This window comes from Myotis daubentonii, chromosome 7 (genome assembly GCF_963259705.1).
Source record: "Myotis daubentonii chromosome 7, mMyoDau2.1, whole genome shotgun sequence".
Classification (NCBI taxonomy): Eukaryota; Metazoa; Chordata; class Mammalia; order Chiroptera; family Vespertilionidae; genus Myotis; species Myotis daubentonii.
This window is the reverse complement of record NC_081846.1, coordinates 62,525,992-62,552,452: the sequence shown is the minus strand read 5'-3', so window position 1 is coordinate 62,552,452 and position 26,461 is coordinate 62,525,992. Positions and strand designations below refer to the sequence as shown.

The 26,461-nt window shown below is 46.1% G+C and overlaps 1 protein-coding gene across 5 annotated transcripts in view; it reads right to left on the bottom strand.

The window, feature by feature from the left end:
* Window positions 1-26,461, bottom strand: part of CACNB4 (calcium voltage-gated channel auxiliary subunit beta 4) — a 239,996-nt gene that overhangs the window by 37,282 nt on the left and 176,253 nt on the right. For 4 of the 5 annotated variants that reach the window (XM_059704459.1, XM_059704455.1, XM_059704457.1 and 1 more), the window contains 6 exons: window positions 13,211-13,330; window positions 11,540-11,662; window positions 4,169-4,299; window positions 1,987-2,063; window positions 572-591; window positions 266-346 (listed from right to left, as the gene is read on the bottom strand). In XM_059704459.1, coding sequence (XP_059560442.1) covers window positions 266-346; window positions 572-591; window positions 1,987-2,063; window positions 4,169-4,299; window positions 11,540-11,662; window positions 13,211-13,330 — 552 coding nt within the window. Of the gene's footprint in view, window positions 1-265; window positions 347-571; window positions 592-1,986; window positions 2,064-4,168; window positions 4,300-11,539; window positions 11,663-13,210; window positions 13,331-26,461 lie in introns of those variants that run through there. The other variant, XM_059704458.1, reaches the window with a different exon arrangement.

Sequence of the window (26,461 nt, the reverse complement as noted above, 5' to 3'; positions counted from 1 at the left end):
AGAACTTGCCATTATCAATAGTTTGAGGGAGATATTTATTTCTAAACAATGTAATACTTCATAGATGAGACGTGTGCCCGGGGGAGCGGGGAGAAAGGGCGAAGGGCGCCCCAAGCCCCACACTGCCCCATCCCCGTCACAGGCTGAGAGGTGGCTTCTGTGGGCACCCATCTGTCAGCAGGCCCTGGAGGAGCCAGCACTCAGTCGCTGTTTCCTAGATTCTTGATCTAGAACTGAATGAAGCAGAACAGGCTGGTGTTTGTACCTCATAACCCTTCAGTGACGGCCCCACTAACACCACCGGACGCATGGATGGCACAACATCGTAGGGAGGAATGTGCTCCGTCTGAAAGAGATGATTTGACACGGGTGACAAGGTGAGGATGAGTGCGCCTCCTCATCAGCCACAATACTCATAATTCTCAGGTCGGACAAAAACTGATGACCGCGGGCCCCCACCGGCGAGGCTCACCCCTTATTGTATAGCCATTCGGACCACTGAAATGGAGCATGGCAGGCATATGCGGAGAGAAACCTTAACAGTAGATTTAAAAAGGAAATACTCACTTACCACTTTTTGCTTCTGTTTGGCTAAAAGACAACAATGAGAGCCATATCAAAATATGTAACATCTGCAAATGATAGTACATGACTTTAAAAGATGGAATAACACGCCCATTTGTGCCTGTAATTCTCATCATTTCGCTGTCACCCTCTCTGCAGAACACGGTTCTACTACTGCCTTCAGGTTGGGCCGATGTTGAGGACATGAGAAGACAGACACCTCCTCCCTGTGTGAGTGACCTCACATCCTGATCCACGTTGGGGGGGGGAGGGTGGACTTCACAACAACACTGGAAGCTCTGGGCCAGCACGGGCCACAGGCTGCTTCCCGCTGAACGCGGCAGACAGGGCGGCTGAGGTCGACTTGGGCAAATAAAATGTGATGGAAACTGAGAATAACAATTCGGGTCAAAATAATCATCATCACCACAGTCACTCATTCTTTTTGGATTTTGCAATCCTTTATGTATTCGTCAGGCTTTTGGTTCACATTCCAGGATACTGATACATTTTTCCTACGAGGCTGCTCCTAATTTCAAATAAGTTCATAACCAGTTATTCCTGTTGTTTTTTGTTTGTAATAGTGAAAAGCTGCAATGCCCTGAATGTCCAACAAGTGGGATGAGGCAAAATAGACTCAATATCTGATTAAGGTGGTTTTGTGGCCACCCAAGCAGGTCCAGTCCATGTGGGGGCGACCCAGAGACCTAGTTGGGTTCACCCACACACTCAGAACTGTTCCAGAACCGATGCCGCTCCCTGCAGGATTGGGTCAGGAGGGAGCCTGGACTTGTCATTCCGAACTGGTAACACGGGATGCCCTAATGCAGCATCAATTCTGGGCCAGAATGAAATTAGCCCAGAGGAGTCAGGAAGTGTGGGGGGAGGAAACTTCCTGCTTGAATACCCCCACAATTTCCAAATGCACAACTCCTGATCGGGCCACCGCTCTCCCTTCATTACCATTCATTTCAGGGCTCAGCTGCCTGCTGTCCAATGAGAACTGAGGTCATCTGGGCCTAACCCTCCCAATCTCCACAGCTGCCCATGGAAGCTGAAACTGAGTGTTTTCTTGAGAGTCTACAATTTTTTTTTTTTCTTTTGAATTGGTCCTCACCATCTTAAAGTCTGTTGGGTTCATGAATGGAATAATGAACTAGCTTCAGATGGGTTTACACAATGTTAGGTCAATAAGATATTTCAAAATTATACAAATATCTAAATTTTTAGTACCACAACTAACCTTTAAGTCAAATCAAATTACTAGAGAAGACATGTGAGCAATGACATATTAAGTAGGACAAAAAATCTTAAAATCAAGCCTTTTAAATTGTTTCCAAATCAGTAAGAATACTTGCATGTATATGCAAATATTAAGCAATGAATGCATTCCATTAAAAAGAGTTTAGGTGAAACCCTCACCTGCTGATGTGGGTGTTGCTCGAAATGTCCCTGATACCATTTCTCCAAGACTTGAAGAAGAATTTCCACTGGACTTCCTAAAATATAGAAAAGGAACTTAAGAGTCCTTCCCCAGATCCTTTGAAAATAGGGCTAGACAGCACAAAGCTTCCTTTGGCCTTAATCCTCCTCGATAATTCAAAACACACCACATCCTGTCCAGAGGCAAGCTTCAAGAGTCTGTCCAAATGTTTTCTTTGACCTCATTTCTCAGAGAAAACGGAGAACTCACTGGGACCTGGAAATATTTAGCATAAATCTCTCTTCTGGTTACTTGATGCAGATATTAGGCATAAGAACGTTTTTGTGAGCGGCTTGCTTTTCACTAGCAAGCTCACCAGGGCACCACTCCAATGTCAAACGCAGCTCAAAGCAAGCAGTAAGAGCTGGAAGACATGTTTCTTCTTAGAAGCGATTATGTGGGGATCAGAATTAAGCACTGACAGCTTTGCACCCCAGGATAGAAGATCATCAGCACTGTTCTCCTCACATGGCTCTGGAAGCTTCCCTGCAGCCCCTGGGGGCCCCCAGGAGCCCACCTCCCCACTTCTCCACTGTCCCTCCTTTTCCGTGCTTCAGAGTACAGTCCCCAGGGTCAGAGCGATCTGATTTCTCGTCCTGGCACATCATATCACATCTCTGAGTCTTCGTTTCCTCATCTATTGATGGAGGAGCTACACCTCCCAGGGTCAGTATCAAGAAAATAAGAGCCTATCTGTAGCTCTTGGCTTGACTCTTGCACCTTCTGCAAAGTAAGCTTTCAGTTCAAAAGGATTTAAGTCTAGAATGATATTATGGAAAAGGATAAGTAATAAAAATAATAAGTAAACCAACAACTTTGGAACTGATAATAAGACATTTATTATTTCATTCAACATATTTTTATTGAGTATCCACTGATCTAAAAATTAGGGGTGCAACAGTAGGGGGGGGATGCAAAATCCCTTCACATATAGAGACAGATTCTATCTGTGGGAGATACTAGTGTCAAACAGATGAATAAGTAAATATATAGTATTTCTCATATTAATAAATGCAACAGAGAAAACTAAGTCAGGATGGAGATGGGAAATGGGTAAAATTTTCAATATGGTGGCAGGAAAGGGGTCACTGAAAAGGTGATATTTAACGAAGATCTGAAGCAGATGATGGAATGATCTGGTGGGAATATGAAGAAAAGAGTTCCAGTAAGAGGAAGCAGCAAGTACAAAGGTCCTGAGGCAGAAATGTAGTATGGATGTGTTTAAAGAGCATCCAGAGAGAGAGAAAATTTAGAGCAGGGGGAACAAGAGGAATTATAATTAATAATATTATAGGAGTGTCGAATACTAAACAAGATTGATAAGTAAAAGTGGGGCTGACTGTACGGTTATTTCTATCACTGTTTAAGAGGTTCCCATATGCCAAAGGCAACAGGACCCCTAAACAGAGGAGTTATTGAAATAGAAAAGGATCTAACAGAAAAAGGAGGTTGAGGGTCAAGAGAAAGAATTGCTTCTATTTTAGGCCTTACAAAAAAATGACAACACATATCCAATCAAAGCTTCCATGTAGGCTCACATGTGCAGGCTCCATATGAGTCCGATTTCTCTCAAGCTCTGGTGTATCCCTGGAATCTTGAAATACCTGCACCCTGAGATATGTGGCTACTTCATTCGTTCCCTAAAGGCGGATCCATCTGAAGCTAGGCAGAGTCTTTACCTTATTACCAAGACATGGCAGGTGCCACAAGAAGCCCTGGGTGGAGAAGGTACCAGGACCCACATGGACCACTGCATTCCGTGCCAACTAGAGAGACAGTCTCTGAGAGTGAACCAGGAAGAGCCAGGATGCCCTCTCAGGCCGGCTCCCACTTCCTGTACTGAGAACCATGTCCTATGGGACCCTGATGAAGGACCGCTTAGATTCCAGGCAGCGTTTGCTGAGGCTGTGGCAACTCATGTGGATTCCAGTGGTGCCAAGCTTCAGGGAGAATGAATATCTGAAACACCTGTGTGTCCATTTCAGAAACACCTCATACATAGTAAAGTATCTTTTACTTTGAAAGCACGAAGTTTGAACCCAGGAAGCAAACCTGAAAATTGCCTAATGTTCCCACACCTCCCCCCCCCCCCCGATGTTTATAGAAAGGAAGGAGGCTTACCCTCCGTGAAAACGTCCTCTTTTTTGTTCTTGCTGAATGCGGATGTTCTCCAATCTGAGTGGACTTGGGATGAAGCCAATCTCACAGCCCTCCTTCACCAGCCTTCCTATCCACCAGTCATTGTTATACTTCTGGAATGCAGAAATAAAACTGCTGTCAATAGGAACATACTTATCTTCACATCCCACTTATTAATTTCAGGGACCAGAAGGACGAACCACCATTCATAATATATATTGTACTATATTATATATATATATAAACACAAAGGCAGGGTCTACAAACTTTTTATCTAAAGGCCCAGACAGTAACTTTTTAGGCTTTGCTGTCCATATACTCTCTGTTGCAATGACTTGAATCTGCTGTCGTAATGGGAAAGCATCCACGGACAATGCAGAAACACGTAAGCGTGGCTGTGTTTCAATAAATCTTTTCTGCCCCCCCCCCCCCAAAAAAAAAGGCAGACGGGCAACAGTTTGCAAATCCCTGGCCTGCAGTCAGGTCCTAACCTTTGGATCCTTCAGCCCTTATCAAAAAGCCTTAGCCAATTCTTAGGGAACAGATTGTATGAGACTAAACATGCACCGGTGTAATTGAAATTCTGGAAGATAAGATAGGCAAGTCTAAAATGAAAACATTTAATAGTCTGCTATTTGTCAAAAGCTTTTAGGTAAAAATCCATGATACTCTCTGTAATCTACTCTCATTGAGGAAGAGTTATAATCTTCTGAGGGGAAGTAGTTTACAATCCCAAAATATGCCACCCCAAATATTACTTTAAGCTGATTATTTTCAAGAAATGAAAGACTCAGGAAAAAACCATTGACCTTCTCCCTAACTGCCTAAAAGAACTTAGAGGACCCGCTCCAGGAAGGGCAATATCATCATAGATAACTATAGTTTATATCTTTATATAACTATAGTTTAATATGAACCATAAGACGCTTTTTCGTCTCCTTGTGAATTGTCTTCCTGCCCTCTGCAGTGCCAAACCACACACACACACACACACACACACACACACACACACACACACACACTTTCTCCTTAGCTCCAGAATGACATATAAATCGTAACTGCCCAGTCTGTTCTTGGGGAACTCCTGTAGGTGCATACATAGTACATTTGGTTGTCTCTCCTGGTACTCTGTCTCACGTTCACTTGGTTATTAGACTAGCCAGAAGAATTTAGAAGGGCAAAAGTACAATCTTTTCCCCCCACACTTCCAAACATAGGTTTGCAAATCAAGGTCCACCTTCCTACCTGAAGAAAAAGAAGCCCAAGCCTACAGAGAATAAACATATTCTATACGTGGATGTGGATTTTTTTGAAATAACCTCCGAATAGCCCGAGCCCAACAGGAACACCAGGATTCCTATCTAAATAAAGCTCCATGACCGTAAACGCAAACCATCCATGCAAAGACTTCAGTCAATATAGGGCGAGGCTCTGTCAGTGTGACCCATTTGAAGGGTCAGCAAAACTGCCATTATAACAATAGATTTGCAGAACCCTAGGGTAGAAGGCACATTTAATCCAACCGACCTGCCTTAAGGAAAAGTTTCAGCTAGGGATTTCTAGAGAGCAGATATTGTTTACACCCTTCGGAGATGATTCCCAGAACGTCCTTTATTGCTTTTATTCGTGTTGGGCAAGATAACTCTCCAGCTTGATCCAAAAGTATCTTTTTTCCCCCCAAAATGTAACAACTTTATATAGTACACTTTGCTTAGCTCAGAAAAAATGTGGAATTTATATGCACGTAACATTGACACATTGTGAAGGAAGAATGGATGGTTCCATTGCATCATCACAGCACGAAGTTCTGCATAACTGTGAGTAATTCTGAATAACAGCCTCACACTCAAAAGCAAAAAGATGTGGTTGAAGGGTTTAGTGCCTTTATTTTGCACACAGCTCCTACATAAGGCACACATAGCATGCAGTATGAGATTGCACCGAAGAAGCCTGAGTTGAACCAATGTAAAATTTTGAACAATCTAGGTTTTAGTTTTTCCCATCTTCCTATCTTATTTTGGGATAATAGGCCTGAAGTAAGAGGTATATTTATTTTAGGATTAACAAAAGGCAAAAGGACCCTTTTAGAATCTTTGGTGCATAGGCTTGGTATTGAAATTTCACTGTGGTGGGGACAAAACAGACCCTGAGTCATAGTTTCCTGGGGCTTAAGTTATTTCCTGAAATTAAGTGAGCCCACTGGAACACTAATTTATTAAATGGTATCCAAGTGACCTTAAAGGGCTTCCTGAAATAGTTACTGCAGCTTCCCAATATGTTTTAACTGAGTTATAGGAAACAGCCAAAGCCCAGAGAGAATCTGAGGCAACATAAATGAATGTTCTTTGAGCCACTTGAGAGAAAGTCACTGTATACATTCAAGAGTTCAATTGGCACATCACTTGGTGTAGGTGATAAGGCGAGCTGCAGCTTTCCTCCGCATTTACTAACTAAGCTTTTTCATTACTGAAAAGTACTTAAAACAGTGCATGATAGATGGCCCATGAGGCAATGGATGGGAGGAGAGGCTACAACTTCATTCTAGAAATGTGTTCATTGGAGTTGCTCTTCCAAGAGCATGTGCCAGCTTCCTGGCAAGGTCACCCCAGTGTTCCAATCATTCTCATCTTGATCTCCCTAAAAGGATTAGTGCTTTCTCTTTCTAAAGTGTTTCCTTATCTGATATTTCAAAGTTTGAAACAAGTGGCTCTAATCCACATGGGATTACCAGCTCAATACCATGCATCGAACTGCCAGATTAAAGGGGACATTGATCAAGGAGCATATAGATCGAAAGGCAACCGACAGGACAAACTGGGAATATTGACAGGTTGGGGGAAAGCACTAAAATGCAGCAAGGTGGGCATGCTGGTGTGCGCAAGTGTGCGTGAGGATGGAAGAGGTGAGAACTCTTACCTTTGAAAGTTCTGCTTTTCCTTGGAAACGGAGAGTGTTAGCAACTAATGAATATGGTTGGCCATTTTTTTATGGGAATGGTGAGACAAAATCTACTTAACCATTCATATACCAGGGCACATGTTTCAGGTCATGGGCCTTTGTCTTCCAGGCAAATGTCGACCATCAAGAAAGCACACTCCATCAAGCTGATGCTTCATCCGCCTCCTATTACCAAGGCAGTCTTTGCCTGCACTCATCTCTTTCCTGCACGTTCAGTGAAGAAGTGTTCCCCTTCCTGTCAAAGGTCTATCCCTGCACTTGGGCTCTGGACCCCACCCTTCTTGCCTACTCAAACACTTTACTCCTTTGCCTGTCTCCTCTCCTCTCCTCTCCTCTCCTCTCCTCTCCTCTCCTCTCCTCTCCTCTCCTCTCCTCTCCTCTCCTCTCCTCTCCTCTCCTCTCCTCTCCTCTCTTCTCCTCTCTTCTCTTCTCCACTCCTCTCCTCTCCTCTCCTCTCCTCTCTTCTCTTCTCCCCTCCTCCCCTCATCTCCCTCCTCCTCCTCCTCCTCCTCCTCCTCCTCCTCCTCCTCTTCTTCTTCTTCTTCTTCTTCTTCTTCTTCTTCTTCTTCTTCTTCTTCTTCTCTCTCTCTCTCTCTCTCTCTCTCTCTCTCTCTCTCTCTCTGTTTGTTAATATCAGCATGTACAAATGTTTCAATAGCTCCTGTCTTGAAAGGAAACTGCTTTTGAATTCATGCCCTTCTCAGTGTCAACTTCCTTGAAAGCATTGTCTACACTTGAAATATACTCCCCTTCTCTCCTCATCCCATTTCATTTGGCTTCCATCTCTTCAATTCCAGACAGTGGTCCCAATGACTTCCTTGCTGCTGAGCACCATGCTGCCAATCCAATGTCCATTCCTCACTCCTCACCTTGGGTGACATGTCCCATTTGCCACAGCTGATTTCCTTCTCCTTGACGACACACTCCCCTCTTGATGTACACATATCGCTCTGCCCTGGTTTTCCTCCTCTATCTCAGACTTCTCCTTTTCAGTTTCCTTTTTAGTTTTAATTTGCTGAATCTTGTCATGTTCACCATCTCTGCAGGATAGGATTCCTTTGGGTTTGATGCAGAGCTACCTTCTCTCCTCCCTCTACTCTTTTTTTTTAGTAGGTGACTTCCTTCATTATCACAGCTTTAAATGCCATGCTTAAACAAATGATCCAAATTTATTATCTTTGGCCCAACCCTTTCCTATGAGCTCCAGATTCTTATAGCTAACTTCCTACTTGGTATCTTCTTTGAAGTGTCCACTCCCCAACCGCTCTCCCCATCTGTCCTCTCCCCGCCCAAATAACATCCATCCCAGTTGCTCAATTTCAGTTCTTACTCTGAGTCCATCACCTGTGCTCTTCACTGAATTTCTATAATATATCTCAAATCCGTCTACTTCTCTGTATCTCACTGTCACCAAGCTGGCTCAAACCCATGGTCTCGCACCTAGAATGATGCTAATGGTCTGTCTGATTCCATACTTATCCCACTCCCATCCGTTGTCTCTACCACAATCAGAGAACCTTTAAAAAATAAATTCATCTCACTTCTCATTACATGCAGAATAAAACCTGAAGTCTCACCATCACCAGAAGGTCCTACCTGACTTGTACCCTACTTGACTTTTACAACGCTGTCTCCTGCAACTAGGCCCCCTGGCTCACTGCATTCCAGCCGTATGACTTTCTCCCAGTAAACTGATTGTGCCAGGCTATTTTCCTACCCCAGGTCCTTTGCACATGCAGATTCCTTGTTCTAGAAGGTTCCCCCTTGCTCTAAGGCTGGCTTCTCCTCATCCTTCAGGTCTCTGTTTAAAGGTCACATTCTCACAAAGGCTTTCTCTGATCACTCCTATATTTGGAAGTATATAACCCCCTCATCCTTATATTTAAAAAATTTCAGCATTTGGTTCATTTCCCCCCCAAAGAATTCACAATGTGCAATTATTAATATGTTCATTATCTGTGTCCTCAGTAGAATTTAACCTCTAGAGTGTCGGGGAGCGCAATTGCGCTCCACCGGTCCTTCCCCAAAAGTGCCAGGAGCTCTATCGCACTCCTCCTGCAGTGTCACTGTTAGATGCTAGTGGTTCACTCTTTATTGACAGATGGCACCTAAGTGCAGATTACTTATGATGCCGAATATTTGTAGTTCTAAAATTGACCACTGGCATTTATCTGCCTAATTTTCATAATTTTTTTCCTAAACTGCTGTAAAATCAGCAAAAATGCCTTGGCAATTTTAGCATAGTTCTTAGGATATTGGTTGGCACTCAAAGGGTTAAGTCTATGAGAAAAGGATCTACTTCATTTGTAGCTGTTGGATATCTGCAGGGCCTGGCATATACTATAGAACGATATCTCAAATGAGTGACTATACAAATGTAGGTCACATGGGTATAATGCAAGGAGAGTGAGACTTCTGTAGATATCCAGATGTTTGACCCACTTAGTAATAAATAGTTAAAACTATTTACATACGTCCTGGTATCACTAATGCCATGGTAGAATGCAGAGTTTCAAAGACAATGATTTTCAAAATTGTTATATATTTACCATGCAAGCACCTCAGTGACATTAAGTGACATGTTTATGTTGATCACATTCTTCAGGCTCCTCAATTCTCAGGTTTCATCTTATTGTCCCACCTCTATGCGCTCCTTTTTCTAAGGTCTAATTTCCAATGTTTCCTCTAGTGGAGCCAATGGAGACTACCAAGTAGGCCCCCGGCCCCATCAGAAAATTCTGTGCAGAGCAGAGAAGGAAGGCAAGGCTTCCCTCCTGACTCAGCCTAATTCTTGTGCCCATTTTCCAGATGCTGTCTTCTCCCCTCGACTCCAGCCCCTCCCTCCTTCAGCTCTGCCTTTTCCTTCCAATATAGTTCGCTGGGTTCAACATCTCAGCATGGAAAATATGCTTAAATCTTTCCCATCTTAAAAACAAAAAAAGAAAAAGAAAAGCTAAATTTAAAAACAACGCCTCAGCTCTTTATCTTCTCCTGACTGGGGCCCAGTCTTCTTTCCAACGGCTAGCATTTAGGAAGAGAAAATTGCAATTCCGCTTTTCTGGCATCCAGAATATATGGATAAGGTTTTACTAAGTATCTTCATGGGAATTTCACAGCACCCCTGACCTAGTGTATCTGAAAGCAAACTTCTAACCACATCCACCCCCATAACAAGTCTTCTCCCCTCTCTGCCTTCCTTATTTTGATAGCTGACCCTTGCTGTTCCAGGTGAGCTGGAAAAACTAGCCTCCACCCTTCATTTCTCTTATGTCACCTTCCCCAGTACTCCCTGCCCGTGGGAAATCTCCCAATCCTGTCTGTTTGCCCCTTCACTCTCTCTCCAAGCTGCTGCCTCTCTCCATCCTGTCTGCCACAGCCACTGTCCGGCCCCACGGTGTCTCCCCCGCCTCTGCAATACCCTCTCGTCATCCAAGTTATGTTAAGACACAGGCTGGTCACATCCGGCCTTTATTTAAAATTCCTCTCCAGCCCACTGCCTGGTGATAAAGTCCAGGCTTCTTGCCAGGCCCACACGGACCTTTTTTTAAAAAAAAACAAACACAAATCAGGCTCCAGCCTCTCTGCCCTGGCCCGTCCCCAGTACCACTCCCTGCTTACTGCCCTCCAGCCATCTGCATTGCTCCTGGCTGTCCCTCCCACCGGATACACCCCCGCCCCAGCCTGGCTCCCTCAGGCTTCACCACTTCTGTCCAGCATTCTGGCCCCTGATCCTTCTACTCCCCAGCGTGGTGGTCCCCCCGCCCCCAAGCTCTTTATCTGGGTTCCCACCACACCCATTCAATTGTGCTGCCATCGAACTTGTCACCCTGTGTGAAAACTGTGTACTTGTCAGTCTCTCCCACCAGCTCGGACCTCCCTGGCAGCAGGGAAGGGGAGCCTGCACCTCTGGTCCCCCCAGACGCCCAGTGCTATGTCTGACGTGAAGTAGGATTCAATGTCCCCAGGTTGAGTAAATAAAAGTTTGCGGTGTCATTAGTTCACCTTTCGAGTTGAGAGGCTCCAAGCCCTCCTTGTACTGCTCAATCCCTTAAGCTTTCTGTTTCCCAAAGACCTCTGCCCCAGGTTTTAGCTTTAACACCTTAATGATTACACTCATTAGTGTTGGTTCCAAGGTCCAAGGCCTCAGGGTTATAACCCAGATGTTTATACTGACCACATCCTGTCTAAATGGCCCCTTCAGGGAGGCGCCCTGCCAGCCGAACTCATGCTTCTCTAAGTCGGATCCGAATCTACGGCTCTGTGGTCATGCACAGTGACTAAAAGGTGGCCAGAGGACCCCACGTGTGTCCTAAATCCGCCTGGTGATGACCGTGAGCCAAAGCTCAGGCCCTGGCCTCGTGGCAGGTTAGGGGACGCAGAGAGCCCTCCATTTACCTCTTTAATGTGCAGAAAGTCCTTGGCGTCGAAGGAGATGGCCGTGCTTGGGACAGGCACATCCTCGTCCAGGGCGCCACAGTAGCTCACGTTCGTCTTCACAGCAAAGGCTACAGGCTTGGACTGGGCCCAGAGCCGTGGAGTGGGGATGGAGGGAGGAAGACAGAGGAGGAATTTTCATATTGAAACATAGTCTTATAACAAGACAATTGATAAGACCAGGCAGCAGGGGAAATCACTTTGCAAAGGGGGACGGATCTTCACTGGGTTTCCCTGGGTCGGGCAGCATGGAGACACCTGCAGACGTGGCACTGAAAACTGTGGATTCAGTGCCACCGACTCAGTCCTACCAGCCCACCCTCCCTCCCCCTGTGCTGGCACTTTCCAACATCCCCGACAAACAATGTGCCCTTAACCACTGAAAAGGAATGGCAGTGGGAGGGCTGTCTGCTTTGTCCCCTAGTCACACCCCCCCCTTTGGATACAGGAAACGGGTGCTGGGTCTTAAATAAAAAGGTTGGGGGGGCCGGGGGGGTTGAGTGAGCAGCTCAGATCTGAAAGCCTGTGGGACGCACTCAGTAGAATACCTTATCCTGCCAGGGAAGAGGAAGGCCCGCGGACGTGGACAGGAAGGCAGAGAGGCTCACTCGTCGCCTTCTCCCCAGCTACCAAAAGCTGGTTCCAAAACGCCTTTGGACCAAGTGCCCTTGGGCTGGTGCCACCTGGCAGAGGTTACACAAACCCCCAGCTACGCTAACACCACTGCCCTGACGCGTGGGTGACCACAATGGCCACAAAACAGGCTCTGAGAGAAAACTAAAACACAAATTAGCCACAAATGAGGGCACATGGTTCCTGCCACCCCGGCTGCTTTGTTATTGGCTCCTGCATTCGAGCTGTGAACATGGCTGGGGAGCAGTGCTGGAGACAGGACCTGAGTGAGGGTCCCACTGGTGTCCCTTAGCCGGCACTGCCCCAAAGCCCCTCTCCGACCGGCACAGACGCCGCAGGTGTGGGAGCAGAAGAGGCTGCCTCATTGCCGGCGCCATTCTCTCTCTGCTCTTTTAACGCGCTTATGTGACGCTTCCCATCCTGACATTTACACGTGCAGCTTGTTGCCTCCTGTGGGTGCAGAGATTCCTGGGGTGCGGGAGGGGGGAGCCCTCCTTGTGGATATCTGAAGGTCTATTTTGCAATGCCTTTGCTGCTCGTCTTGGCTGCAATGCTAATACTTGTTCAAAGTTCTGAACTTCATGCTGAACTTGAGGTGGGAGACTGAAACCAAGAGGGGAGATCAACAGGGAGACCCACAGAACAAGTGCGGCCTGAAATGAAGGCCGCTGTCATGGAACAGGTGGTGAAGCTGGAACCTTAGGCGGCTCTGCCAACACCGGGTGTGGTGACCTTGGTATTGGCTACGACTGCTAAGCTGGAAGATGACCAAACACTTCACCTCCAAACCAAACACAAAAGGGTGACGTGTCAGTGTCTCGGGCAAGTGCTCCCCTGGGAATGTTTCGAAACCTCATTTAGGGGCGAATGGATCAGAAAGCCTTGCAACCTGGGGCCTTATCAGGATGATCATAAAATGATGCTTTCAGAGAAATCCGAGGCAGGGGAAGAGCAGCTGATCCACATTCCGCTCCAGAACCAAAGAGGGGCAGGAGTCACCTTTGCTCTCTCCAGCTGGATGGCCGCCTGCTGCTCTCTCTCCTGCCGGATCGCTTCCCTGTCCTCTTCCAAGGAGACATCGGAGTCCGAGGGCCTGCTCGTGTAGGAATCCGCGGAACCCTGGAGAGGAAGACCCAGAGTGGTTTAAATGCGGGGCCGGGAAGCTTCTGGAGCCGTCCCATCCTGTACAGCATCCTAAGTGGGTTCTTCCCATTTGCATGGAATTCGATGCGCACACCCTGGGCCTTCTCGCAGATACAAATTCAGACGGCAGAATACAGCTAAGCATCTGAGTAACTCCGACGGTAGCGATGGTTGTGAAGGAAATATTTGGACTAGGTTAAGTGCTAGGAAGTAAACTGCAATGACAATGATGTGACAACCAGCCCCAATTCTCCTTGTTCTCTGCTATCTTTATACTAAGCTCACATTCATTTGTGAAACTGAAGTTTAATTCCATTCTCTCTTATATACACACCTCTAAAAGGAAAAAGAGAGTCAGTCTATTACAAGAACTAAATCCTACGTGTAGCTGTAGCTTGGGCTGCAGGTAACTGATTTGCCTAGAATTTCAACACAGGGAAGTGGAATCCTGCATTAGTAAAATGACTTTCCAGTTCCAATGCCAACACCGCTGAACTTCTTCACTATTAAAACGGCCATCATTGTCCTACAGCAGCCATACTTGGTCACTAAGCCACCAAGCCATGCACCTTGAAGATGAAAACAAGGGTGTCCTTAATTGGTGCCCACATCTAGAGGGGCTATTGGAACAACACTGACATCCACGCCCAATGGTTGTATCCCAGGGACTGAGGTCGCCAGCATCACTTGGTGCTCCCAACATGAGAAGAGATGAAAACTATAGCAGCTAGTTAAAAAGTTACTCCCCCATCCCACCCTACCCAACCCCCCAAAATCCTGGAAGCTTGCCTTCTAGGTGCTACAGGAATATCATCCTTACAACTTCCTTAAGTTGGCATTACAAGTTGATATTTGCATAGACGATGACATTTACACAGCAGAGGTATGGACAGGACTGATGTATTGGGCATGTTTCATAAACCATGCACAGATTTTGAGCAGCATAGACCTATCCATAGAGCTAAGACTTTGCTATTGAAAGTGAAAAAAGACTCTAAGAATGGTTGACTGCTGAGATGGGTCCTTGGAATGTTTTTCTGAATGTTTACTTATACATTATTTGTGAATTTGCTGCCCGTAAAGAAAACTTTGCCTCTTAGTAGTGGGTGTTACTGTATTCTAGCTGGGATGGTTTTTCCCATCATAAAAAAAACCCTAGCACAGATCATCCTGGCAGCCTAGAAGAATAACCCCTGGTTAGAGGTTTTTATCAGCGTGTCCAGCAGAACCCTGGTTCTAAATTCTGCCTCTGCAACCTAATTTTGAAAATTTGGTCCAAGTTACTCAGATCACTCCAGACTCAGTCTTCCTAATCTGTACAATGGGGATACTGACTACATCAAAGGATTGAATGAAACAAAATAAACAGCAAATATTTATTAATCTGCTATTGCATCAGTGTGGCACTAGATGCTCTGCACACCTTCTGTCATGGAATCCTTACAGCCAGCCATTTCAAACCCTACACAGAGCTGCATTTGATATTAAAATATTTTCTCCAGGACCTGGCACATAGTAGGCACACACTAGCCATTCTCATTCCCTTCCTAGAGTTGATATTTCTACATTGATTTCTTTAAAAAGAATTCACAGATAGATTCTAATCACTTTTCAACTCATTTATAAAATGTATGCACAACAGCCCATCTTGAAATGTATCCATTTCTTATTATTATAGTTGCTGCAAAGAAAAAACAGTTTCTCCCCCAGCTTTATTGAGATGTAATTGACATATAACATTGTGTACCTATTGTGTACACTAATATATTACAAAATGATACACTATTTGTTTAATAACTGCAATGTGTCTAAACCCGGGCACTTTGTGTAGCACTTTGGAAAGTGCCCTTCCCAGAGAAAACGCATTTGTTAACCAAATCCTTCTGTGCAAACCCACTGGGGAAAAGTCTGGACCTACAACATGAATAAGTACAAGGTGACTATTTCACAGATGCACTCATTGCTCTCAAACACGCTACCCTGAATCCTTTAAAACAGGGTTCTCTCAGAGCATCTTTTGTCCAAATTCAGTTATACTTGAATAAAACCCAGAGTAAGAGAGAAAGGACACAAGCTTCTGAAATATATATGAAAACAGGTGATGCTTTGCTGAAGTGTGATGTGTGCAGGGGACCACGGGCTGTGGGAAGATGTCAGGGCCATAAAGTGATTAGGGTGCAGGCAGCCAGGAAGGAGGCACCTGCCTTGTTTGAAAACATGTGCTGGGGAAGGTAACTGACGACGGTTCACAAGAAAGCAGGCTGCCCACTGCTGCAGTGAGTCAAACAGCTAAAATACACAGCTACTGTTGACAAGAGAAGATGGCTAATTTCCTGCAACTACCTCAGCGACGTTTCGCGCCCTGGCATTCGATCTCTCTGAGCACCCAAAAAGTGATGCAAGGACTCCTGCAGACGAACTTTATTTTGAAATGTGAACAAAACTGTAAGAATTTCAAAATTACTTAATAAGCTCCACGACTGCCAAATACGTAGAAGCAGACGCTTCTGTTGACTTCCCCGTTTCTAAGAACACTGGTGGAGGGGAAAACCGAGGGCGATGAGAGCCAATTTCACAGTCAGTGTTATCACAGCGTTTCCCCTGGGGCTTAGGGTGGGTTTTTCGTTGCACAGGGAAATCCTTGCTGCTGCCTCTCAAGGTCCTAGGGAAGCAGAGGGCAACACCGAAAGCTCCACTTTGGCCCATGGGCATGCTCTGCTGGCTCGGCACGGAACTGGTTTCTTGTTTTCATTTATTTTTACTTTGTGTTGTTTCAACTGGGTCCAAGAGCGTACAGAGCTATCCCAGGAGAAAGGAAGGAAGAGGAAAAGAAAAGGCCCTAGGCTGTCACAAAGGCGCAGAGCGAACAACAAGAGAGCCAAGAGAGGCCAGGGGAGCCTGTGGGGCCGGACTAGAGGAAGGAGCCAGGGAGGGAAGGGGCGCAGCAGGCTTCATGGACTGAGGGCTGCAGGGGGATTGCCCAGCAGAGCTCTGGTTAACCATTTATGATCGGCAACGGGGAAACGGCAAGAAGAAAATAACGTTAGATGCTAAGAGGACAGAACTAAGATACAAAGGTTGCTAGCCCCGGCCAAAGCTGGAAAATGCAGCCTCACCAGCTCTTCGTTTTTCAGAATTCCATGTCATAAAAAAGGGCAAAGGGTGAGCTATCTCACTTATTGAGTGAGCCGATCCCAGGCTGTTAACCCATGAGCAAAGGGCACGGCAGAGGCTAGTCCCTCAAAAGTTACTAAGCAGACACCGTAGCAGGGCACACCTTGGAGTCTCCAATGAACCAACTAAATCTGAAAAAGAAAAATGGAAACAATTGCTGAAAGTCTCTTCCTAAATATAATTTTGTGTAACATATTATATACAATTTTTAAAGCCATAAACTAATGTATCCTAGTGAACATAAAAAGAAAGAAACAGGTTATGCTTACTGGGTGTGATGTTAGCAATCCTAACCATATATATATATTTTAAGAATTGTGGTTTTCAATGCCTTAATTCAAAGCCCTGGGTGATGTGTACATTCCAGCACTTAGGCAGACAAAGAGCTTTTGAAATTATGCCTAAAAGATGACTATTGGACTTTGCTCTAAGCTATTTTGTACTGTTTCTTATAAATAGGAGGTTTTCAAAAACGTTGGCTGAAAGAATAAGGCAAGCTCTGCAGCCCACTTTTACTCGACAGAAGACCTAAGGTTTGGCTTCAGTCACCACTGAACTAAGTTTTGTTCTTAGGCTACAGAACAAAATAGTCCAGGGCAGCAAAGGAGTATGTTCCGAAAAGTTCAGAAAGGGAAGGGAAGAGTCTGAGTGCTTACTCATCTCCTGCTTAATGCAAATCACTAATTATCACATCAAGCCTGTGAGGTAGGTCACAATTCTCCCCACGTTACAGATGAGGCCCCTGAGGCTCAGACAGTAGGAGCGTCCCTGCGTGCCTCTATCATAGGGCATTATGCAGGGGGCAGGGATATAGGTCGATTCTTTTTTTAAAAATTTCCTCTACAAAATCTGAAACAAAAACTTACACTAAAATGTCAAACATTTTAGTTGCCTTTAATAAAACAAAATGACATCCTGCAATATTTTGTTAACATTGCTCATACACCAACATTTCACTAATTTGGAATGATGGATTTAGGTAAAGAACTGGCCATCTGAGATCATAGAAAGTGACTTGCAGACTGCTTTTCAGAAGACATGCTTTCAAAAAGCCATCTCCAGATTATCAAGGTTTTGGTTTGTGGATTTCTTTGAGCTTCTGCTTCAATGATAGGATTTTACTCAGCCTTTTAGTTATTGGTCAGAGATTCTAAGGTACCCTTGAGAGTTTTCTTTTACTCTTAAGTGATAACTCCTCCAATTGTGTTTATACTGCTTACATACAGATTTTTTTCATAATTAAATTATCTATACTATCTAATAAAAGACAAAAAGGGTAATTGACCATACCTTCACTATGCTTCTCATTGGCTAATCAGGGAAATATGCAAATTAATCACCAACAAAGATGGCGGTTAATTTGCATATGTAGGCTCAAAGGGGTGGAGCCAAGCCAAACAGCCCTGTAGCCAACCAAGCAGCGAGGCCTCACAGCCCCGGAATCAGCAGAGCCGCGAAGCCTTATGGCCCCGGGATGGGCGGAGCAACAGGCCTCTAGTCTATATATATATAAAAGCCCAACGACTGGAACGGTGGAATGACCAGAATGGCCCTTGGCTATGAAGTGCACTGCGGCAGCCAACCAGCCTGATCCAGGCCCAATCAGCCCCACCCCTGGCTGGCCATGCCCCTGATCGGCCCCTAACACCAACCGCCTGAGGCCCCTCCCCCTGGCCAGCCCTGCCCCTGATCGGCCCTCAACACCTTGATCGGGGGCGGGGCTGGCTGGCCAACCACCCGCCGCCCCTTCCCCCCCGCTGGCCTTGCCCGATGGGCCCCCATTGGGGTGGGCCTGCTGGATTCCACCCGTGCATGAATTCATGCACTGGGCCTCTAGTCAACACTAATAAAAGAGAAAAATGGTAATTGGCGTACGAGCTACCCTTTTCATTGGCTAATCAGGGCTATATGCAAATCAACTGCCAACTAAGATTGGCAGTTAACTGCCAACTAAGATTGGCAGTTAACTGTCAACAAGATGGCGATTAATTTGCATATGTAGGCACAATGCAGGGAGGCAAAAGAGAAAGCAGGAAGAAGCCCCCTGCCACTGACAGTGATCGGAAACCCAGGGGGGAGCTAAGAGCTGGGGGGCAGGGCAAAGGCGGCCCTGTGGAGCCAGTGATGGGAGCTGGGCACGGTCGAAGCTGGCAGTCCGAGGAGCTAGGGGTCCCTTGCCTGGGCCTAAAGCGGAGCCCATGATCGCAGGGCCGCTGCCACTGCAGGTCCCCGCTGCCCGGGCCGGACGCCTAGGCCAGAGGCGTTAGGCCTGGGCAGGGGCGGAGCCTGCAACCGCGGGGAGCTGGGGGTCCCCTGCATCAGGCCTGGGTGGGGGGCAGAGCCAGGGATTGGGGGGATATGATGGTCCCCTTGCCCAGGCCTGAAGCCTGGGTCAGAGGCGTCAGTCTTGGCTGGGGGGTGGAGCAAGCGATCAGAGGGAGGTGGGGGTCCCCTGCCCAGGCATGATTCCTGGGCCAGAGGCCTCAGGCCTGGGCGGGGGTCAGAGCCAGTGATCGGGGGGAGATGGGGGTCCCCTGTCCAAGCCTGACACCTCTGGCGGAGGCGTCAGGCCTGGGCAAGGGGCCGATCAGGCGATCAGAGGGTGATGGGGGTCTACGCCTCTGGCCGAGGCATCAAGCCTGGGCAAGGGGCAGAGCCAGTGATGGGGGGAAATGAGGGTCCCCTGCCCAGGCCTGACGCCTCTGTCAGAGGCATCAGGCCTGGGCAAGGGGCCGATCCTGCGATTGGAGGGTGATGGGGGTCAACGCCTGAGGACTCCCAGTATGTGAGAGGGGGCAGGCTGGGCTGAGGGACACTCCCCCCCCCCCCACACACACACCCAGTGCACGAATTTCGTGCACCGGGCCCCTAGTATTGAATAAGTATGTTAGAAGTGCTACATCGATGAACACAATTAGCAATAAATCAAAACCCTTTCATGAGATTGAAGGTAACAGCATCTTGGCAGCAGTAAGAACTTTATCCTGATGGTAAAGTGGTGAGATCATGGAGCTCCCTCTCCTACTGGAAAGGAACAGTGAGTGACCACCTGCTGGCCTCGAGCAGTCAAGCTTTACTATGTACAGGTGTAGAATAACATCATGGGACATGGAGCAGCCACCCCAGGAACCAGCATTGCCCGGTGAAAGGTTGATGAGAGCTTCTGACCAATCCATGTGACACAGGGGAGTGTCTGGGTGGCAACTGTAAGCATTAGCCACAGCACAAGGTCTTCATTCAAGGAGAGCAGCTCGAGCTGCACTAATTCTAGTTCCAGCAGAGATGTTAAAAAGGAAATGGCAGGCTCAGCCTGCGTGGCTCAGTGGTTGAGCTTTGACCTATGAGCCAGCAGGTCACAGTTCGATTCCCGGTCAGGGCACATGTCCAAGTTGCAGTCTTAATCCCCAGTGGGTGGCATGCAAATCAAAAAAATATATTTTTTTTTTTAAAAAAAGGAAATGAACTATTTGCACAGGAAATCTTGAAGGTGCTGCTGGGAGATGCAGAGCTGCTTAGAGGAAGCACCTAACAGTTTCTTGTAAATGTGGACTTCTATAACCCTTCGAATGAAGGAACTGACTGAGAATGCTTTCTTCTCACACTACCCCAGAGGGGTTTACAAAGTAGCCCACAAAACACTACTTTTACACTGTGGTCTATTTTCTTTTTTTCTTTCTTTCTTTCTTTCTTTCTTTCTTTCTTTCTTTCTTTCTTTCTTTCTTTCTTTCTTTCTTTCTTTTACAATCACATAAGGAAACATTTATTTGAGGTTTAACATGAAATCATACAAATAAAATTTGTATAAACACAAATCCACACTGAATCATAACACAGATAGCAAAAGACAAGGTAAAAACAAAGAAAACTAATGGGCAGCTATATACAGCTGGACACAGTTGTCTTGTACACTAGAACTTCTTTTACAAAATAATCATCGTAGAATAACAGAAGACCAATCAATCTTCAACATCGTCCTGCAGATGGGTTATGTTAGCAATCTCCTCCTGTTTTCTCCAATGTCCTCCTTTAATGTGGCTGATAGTTGTTTTGGTGATTGCCTCCCCCTCGAGATGCCTTGCCATAAGTGCTCTGTTGGCCACTGTAGTCTGCATATCCCTGTCCATATCCATAGTTCCCATAGTTATACCGAGTATAATCATAGCCACCATAGCCACTATAGCTTTGATCACCACCATAGGCACTGTTTTAATTTCCATAACCTTGATCATAATAATTATTAAATCCAGTTTGGCCCTGACCTCAGCCTCGACCCCTAGAACCACTTCTTCCACCAGCTGCAGCACCTCTTCCTCCCTTTTGTTGTTGCTGTTGCTGCCTATATACCTCTTTGGGTTGGGCAGCTTTGATTTCACACTTCCCAGAACCAATTTGATAATATCTGTTACCTAACAACTTCTGTAACATTAAATATTAGTGATCATCTCTATGTATATAAGCCCAGCAACCGGAACGGCAGAACGACCAGAACAACTGGAATGACTGGTGGCTATGATGTGCACTGCACTGCGGCACCCAACCAGCCTGACTAGGGCCCCAATCGGCACCCTGCAGCATCCCGATCGGGGGTGGGGCCAGCTGGCCAACTGCCCATGGCCCCTCCCCCAGGCTGGCCCGGCCCAGTGGGCCCCCATTGGGGCAGGCCTGCTGGACCCCACCCATGCATGAATTCGTGCACCGGGCCTTAGTTATAATATAAAAATCATCATCATAACAAAATAACCACTATCATTTTTTGAGCATGTACTATGTCCCATGGTTAAGGTTAAACACTTTTATTCATTGTGATCATTGCAGAAGAATATGTCCTGTGAAAGGCCTGGGGCCTAACAGAGGCTGGTTAGTATGAGTTTTTCTCTTTGGTCCCCAATCTCCTATATTTATGAAGCCTGTAGGTCTTAGGTTAAAAATATGATGATGTAACTTAGTGTAGTAGTGTAATTTAGGTACAAAGGCTATTTCTGAATTACAGGGCAGTGACTAATTTGAGGATATTTGAGAGGTATGGTGGGTCCCTTGTGCACACAAACAATACTTGCTCTCTACGTAAGAGCCATGCCTACTCCTAGTTATCTTATCTCCACAGAAGCAGGAATGCTCTGCAGCTTGTGTCACCAAACTTGTCCTCAGGCTGCTGTGTTCGCTATCCCTCCTTAGGTTTCCAGGGCCTTGCTACCTACTACACAGGGCCCAGCCCTCCCCATCGGCATGGACCAACCCATCTGCAGTCCCAATGGCCAGAGCCCACACCCTTCCCTGGAGTAGTTCCCTTCGTCTCCAGTGGGTTCTGAGGTGAGAGGAGATGAAAGCAAGCTTGACTCCCATCTGATAATTCTGTGTTAGAGCTCATTGGAAAAGAACTTATTCTTAGCTCAACCTTTGGAACTAGAAATGGGGCTTTAATTGGAATAAAACAGCACTTTTCAGACATTATCTAATTTAGTCGCTAAAAAGTTAAAGAGGTAGAGTTCACTATCCACCCTGAAGTAAACAAGGCTTACAGACACCAGTAATGTGCCCAAGGTCATGCAACCAGTGATATGTGGGGAACTTAAGACTGACTGACTCTACAGCCCTTGTTAACAGCTAATAACTAAGCCCAGAAGAGTAAGGCGCTGCATGAGCAAACAACCGAGGCTGGAGGCATAAAGAAAATAAAATCAGTCTCTCTCCCTGCCTCCCTCTCTCTGTCTCGTTCTTTCTCACTCTCTTTGCATTTAGATTGAACTGACAATTACTGAGCATGCTATATTCTCTCCAGTGCATTCACTTGGTTTCTCTCCACAGCTCTTTCGAGACATCACAGAGGGTCAAGCTGCATTCTCGCAGTCACCCAGCCATTAACTGGTGAAGCCAAGATTTACACCTGAGGCAGGAGCATCTCCTGAGTGATCTCAAAGATTCCTCTGAGGTCTGCTCTTTCTATTATTTTTTTGGTATATATTTCTTCTTTATTGATTTCAGAGAGGAAGGGAGAAGGAGAGAGAGATAGAAACATCAGTGATGAGAGAGAATCATTGATCGGCTGCCTCCTGCACACCCCCTACTGGGGATCGAGCCCGCAACCCAGGCATGTGCCCTTGGCCGGAATCGAACCTGGGACCCTTCAGTCCACAGGCTGACGCTCTGTCCACTGAGCCAAGCCGGCTAGGGCCTGAGGTCTGCTCTTAAAGATGTCTTCATAGTGCCAGGAATTCGGTCTTCGAGTACGTGGTGATGGAGTATGCATTTGCGCTGGCATGAAAGTACATACAATCAACTAATACTAAGGATGTGACTATCAAACCTGTGGATTTTCTCTTCCATTCCTTCAGGCCTACCCCTTAGCTCATTAATATATCCAAAGTGGTCAGAGAGGAAAGCCACACCTGCTCATTTTTGTTGTTGTTATTAACTTTTGGACCAAACGAAAAAAATTTTAGACGATATAATTATTGTTTAGAATGTGTCTGGGAGAGATACTATGATCTATTCTAATCACCTTTATTTTTCATTAGGAAACATAGGAGAAAGAATGATTACTCACATGAGATCTGGACCCAAATAAGCAGTTCTGAGTTGGGCTTTGCAGCTAGAATGCCTGGGTTGTGATCCAAAGCTGCCACTCACTAGATGTTTGCTTTTGGACAAGACACTCTTTCTATGCTCAGTTTCCTTTCTGAAAAGGAGCATATTAACTTCTGAAACTGCTATGAAGATTATGTACTCAGAGCAAACAGCGTAAGCAGTTGGCAGCGCAACCACCCAACGCTGGCTAGCCAGCATGCTGACTCCATGGCTTATCCTGGCCCTGTGTGCTTGGGTGAGTCCAATTTGCTGTGTTTAACCCTTCCCTAAAAAAATGGGTAGATGTAAAGCTTGAATTAATCAAGGTGAAGAGGCATTAAAGGCTCTATCTAGTAAGAACTTTGATAGGGACAGTTAAAGGTATTGGCTAAAATGAAATTTAGGAATCAGGTTGGTATTATTCCTCCATAATTTTTCTGCCTGCAAAAGCTGTGTTTAGTCAGGAGGCATTCCCTCTTTGGGAATAACCTGAAGATGATCAGGTTTTTTTTGTTTGTTTTTGTTTTTGTTTTAGAGAGCAGCAAAGAAGAAAGCTGCTGTCCTTGGCCTGTGGTGCTGACTCACTCTCCACTCTGAACTGTGGCAGCTCCAAGGACATGCCCATTGGCCAAGGCTGATGTCGGAGCCCTCTTCTTTAAGACTCCAGGGGCCATGTCAAGAGGGCCAGTGCTCCGGGCAGTCCCCAATCCCAGAACACAGTCATGTCCTCACCTACCCGACCCACCCCGTGGGTTTAAGGGCCAGACCTGTCAACAAGACCAGCCAACCCCTCAGAGACCTCTGGATTCCTAAATGGGTTCGGAGTCACATCCAAGAGACAAGACACTTTTCCCTTCAAAGTCAGAAGGTGAGCTCTCTGGCCACAGAGTGTGCCCTTGTGTCATTTCAATCAGGAAAATAAGGTAGCAGTCACTTCACTTAGCTATGTTTTCTTTTTCTATTTTCTTGCTCCTTTTGCTGCCTTGAAATACATGCTTAAAATTTTTTTTAAAAAAAGAGCACTCCCATTCTAAAGCTCTGGGGAATTTATTAAAATAGGTCTTTTGTTATCACTCTGCTTCTTACTAGATAAGGAAAAAATTCATGAATCATATACATATATAATTCAAATGGCTGGATTGGAAATAGGCTAACAAATGGTTGAGTACCATGGTCCTATAATCTCCATTGTTAGGTAGGATAATAGCTGTAGAGCAAACCCCATGTCCAGGTGAAGACAAGAGCCCGAGAGAGAAATAGGGCTTGTTATCAACACATGAGAGACATGCTGTCCATTTGGCGGGAGAACTTTTTCCTCATTGGGCTCATCCTGAAAGCCCTTCTCCTCCCCCAGTATTTTAGGGGATATAAACTCCCTCCATGCCACCACAGCAAGGCTCAGGGAGACCCACAGTCGGGAGAGGGCCAGCTGAGAACCACAGCCTTCACGGGGTGCCTCCCCTCTCCAGGGCTGCGTGCACCTGCGCTCTGGGTTGTGGGAGACTCGGTACTTTAATAGGAAACTTAGGGCAAATGTAGACACACAGTAGGAGTTCTCTCCTAATAACAGGCAGAGAATGAAGACCAGCGCTGCGTACGTGCCCTGGAAAAGCGGGGACCCACAGATATTTGCCTTATGTTCTTGATGGGGCAGACAGTTACACAAGTAACCACAGTATGAAGGGGAGCATGAGCGGTGCTGTAACAAAAATGCAAGTCCAGTTCTGAATAGAGCAGGTTAATTCTGTTTGGAGGGACACGAGATCTTTGGGAGAAGATGGGGTGTTATCAGGGCTGCCAGGAATAGGCTGCACAGCCAAAGCCCCAGGAGAGGACAGCAAGGCCAAAGGGCAGGGAAATAACAGAAATGTTTGGAGAACAATGAGGTTTGGCAACTCTGCTGTCAGTATTGGGGTGGGAGTTGTGGACTTAGAGATGGAAAAGGCATGTGTCATGCCTTTTAACATTTACAATGAAGTTGAGATACGTGTTAATGAAAAATGGCAATTCAGTGCTAGAACTATGTTATTTAAGAAAAAACATAGGGGGGTGTGGGGTGTGGGTGGGCCTGCTGCCTTTGGAGTTGTGACACAGTGGAGGTCAGTCTGAAATGGCTGAGCCACGTAACAACCGCATGGAGAAGGCAGGGCTAGGACTTCACCTGAAGGCCGGGCTGGGGTCAGAACCATGTCGCCAGGCATTTCAAGAGAAAGCAGAGGCTGTGGGAACACAGGCATGAAAGCAGCCCCTTGCCCGACATGCTGGGGAGTGAGATGTTCAGCGGTTCCTGAGGAGCAGTAGCTGGAAATAAAATTGTAGAGGGGAGTGAATGCAGAGCCCAAGCCCCCCTGGAGGGGGGGCAGGAGGAGGTGCCTGCAGCCCCTGGCTGGGGGAAGGGAGGGAGCAGATGCTGAGCTTGGGTGGGAGGGTTTCGGGTGGAAGAGGCAGCACCAGGAGGCTCTGTGTGGCCAGAGAAACCAACAGGGAGACTGGAAACACGCATTGGGGAAAGGGAGGCCAAGGTAACCCAGAAACACAGTTCAATGAGCATATTCTAAAAATGGTTGACAGGGTATAGGAAACACATACAATTTACTGATTGTGTAGTACAGGGGTCCTCAAACTACAGCCCGTGGGCCACATGCAAATACAAATATTGTATTTGTTCCCGTTTTGTTTTTTTACTTCAAAATAAGATATGTGCAGTGTGCATAGGAATTTGTTCATAGGTTTTTTTTAAACTATAGTCCGGCTCTCCAACGGTCTGAGGGACAGTGAACTGGCCCCCTGTTTAAAAAGTTTGAGGACCCCTGGTGTAGCATGTGCTAGGCCTCGGCGCTGTATGAAATGCTAACTAAATGTGACAGAGGAGGTGGAAGAGATCCTTTAGTTTAACCGTTTTCAACTTTAAGACGAGCTGTTTTCACAGTTTTTGTTTGTTTGTTTTTTAAAAAATACATGTTAAGCCCGCCAGTGTGGCTCAGTGGTTGAGCATCGACCTATGAACCACAAGGTTACAGTTGGATTCCCAGTGGGGGCACATGCCCAGGTTATAGGCTCGATCCCCAGCAGGGGGCGTGTAGGAGGCAGCCAATCAATGACCCTTTCTCATCAGCATTGATGTTTCTTTTTCTTTTCTTTTTTATTGCTTAAAGTATTACAAAGGGTATTACATATGTCTCCTTTTTCCCCCCATCCTTGACAATCCCCTGGCCTCCCCTACCCCCCAGTGTTTTATGTCCATTGGTTATGCTTGTATGCATGCATATAAGTCCTTCAGTTGAAGCATTGATGTTTCTATCTCTTCCTCTCCCTTCCTCTCTGAAATCAATAAAAATATATTTTAAAAAATATGCTAAATTCATCAAC